Below are 884 nucleotides of genomic sequence, written 5' to 3'. Positions count from 1 at the left end.
AAGGTAGTGAAAAGCCCCCCCCCCCCCCCCCACAGTTCTCCTTTAAACATAAAGACCACTGAGGGTTTCTTCAGATGGATATTGAACAGGAATATCCAGATGGCTGTTATGTTAAAGGGCAGCGTCAGGAGGGACACAACTGTATAGACCGAAGGTGCAAATATGGTCAACCAAGGACTGTGTACATAAGGTAAATGTTTATCTGAAATCACCTCGGAAGTATGGTCGGATCCATCATCAGTCTCCACATCTGAAAAAGAAAAGAGATTCAGAAATGTACTCAATCAGATATACAGTATACAGCACCTTGACTTGACTTTAATTCCATCCCCTAATTAAATTGCCAATAAACAAATGGACTGCACGACATGGGTTTAAATGGTCACAGCAGCCCTTCTTTTAAAGAGAGAATAGGGGCGAACAGCAGCGAGCGAGCTGCTGGAGCTTCACCTCAGCCGATCCATATGTTGGATCGGCTGAGTCATCGTCCTTCTGCATTTCAGCTTAGCCGGACTGACGTCTCATTCTGGCTCCTGGCACCTATACAGGGCGTGCAAGCAGTGGCGTCCCGAGGCTGGGTGACACCCGGAGCGGTAACCGAGTGTCACCCCACCGAGACGTCAATGCGCATGCGTGTGATGTCACCACGCGCGTGCGTGATGACGTCATCGCGCACGCGCGGCAGTATTCTGATACCTGCCGGTGGCCCTCTTGGTTATGGACGCCGGCAGAGAGAGGAGGGGACAGTCACCCGGCGGGATGAGGTATGTCTCCGGGTCCCCTCCTCTGTCCTGATACTGTCGGGCGTTCGGTCCATGATCGAGCGCCCGACTTTTCAGAGGGGGGTGACACCAAAGTGACTGTGAGTCATTTTGGTGTCACCC

General features: G+C 52.0%; 1 protein-coding gene across 1 annotated transcript in view; it reads right to left on the bottom strand.

Moving 5' to 3' along the window:
• Positions 1-884, bottom strand: part of LOC108801228 (proteinase-activated receptor 1-like) — a 3,169-nt gene that overhangs the window by 1,324 nt on the left and 961 nt on the right. The window contains exon 3 of the mRNA XM_018573164.1: positions 48-250. Coding sequence (XP_018428666.1) covers positions 48-250 — 203 coding nt within the window. The remainder of the gene's footprint in view (positions 1-47; positions 251-884) is intronic.

The sequence above is a fragment of the Nanorana parkeri genome, unplaced genomic scaffold (genome assembly GCF_000935625.1).
Source record: "Nanorana parkeri isolate BGI_ZX_2015 unplaced genomic scaffold, ASM93562v1 scaffold2261, whole genome shotgun sequence".
NCBI lineage: Eukaryota > Metazoa > Chordata > Amphibia > Anura > Dicroglossidae > Nanorana > Nanorana parkeri.
Note: the sequence above shows the minus strand (reverse complement) of the source record. Positions and strands in the feature narration are given on the sequence as shown.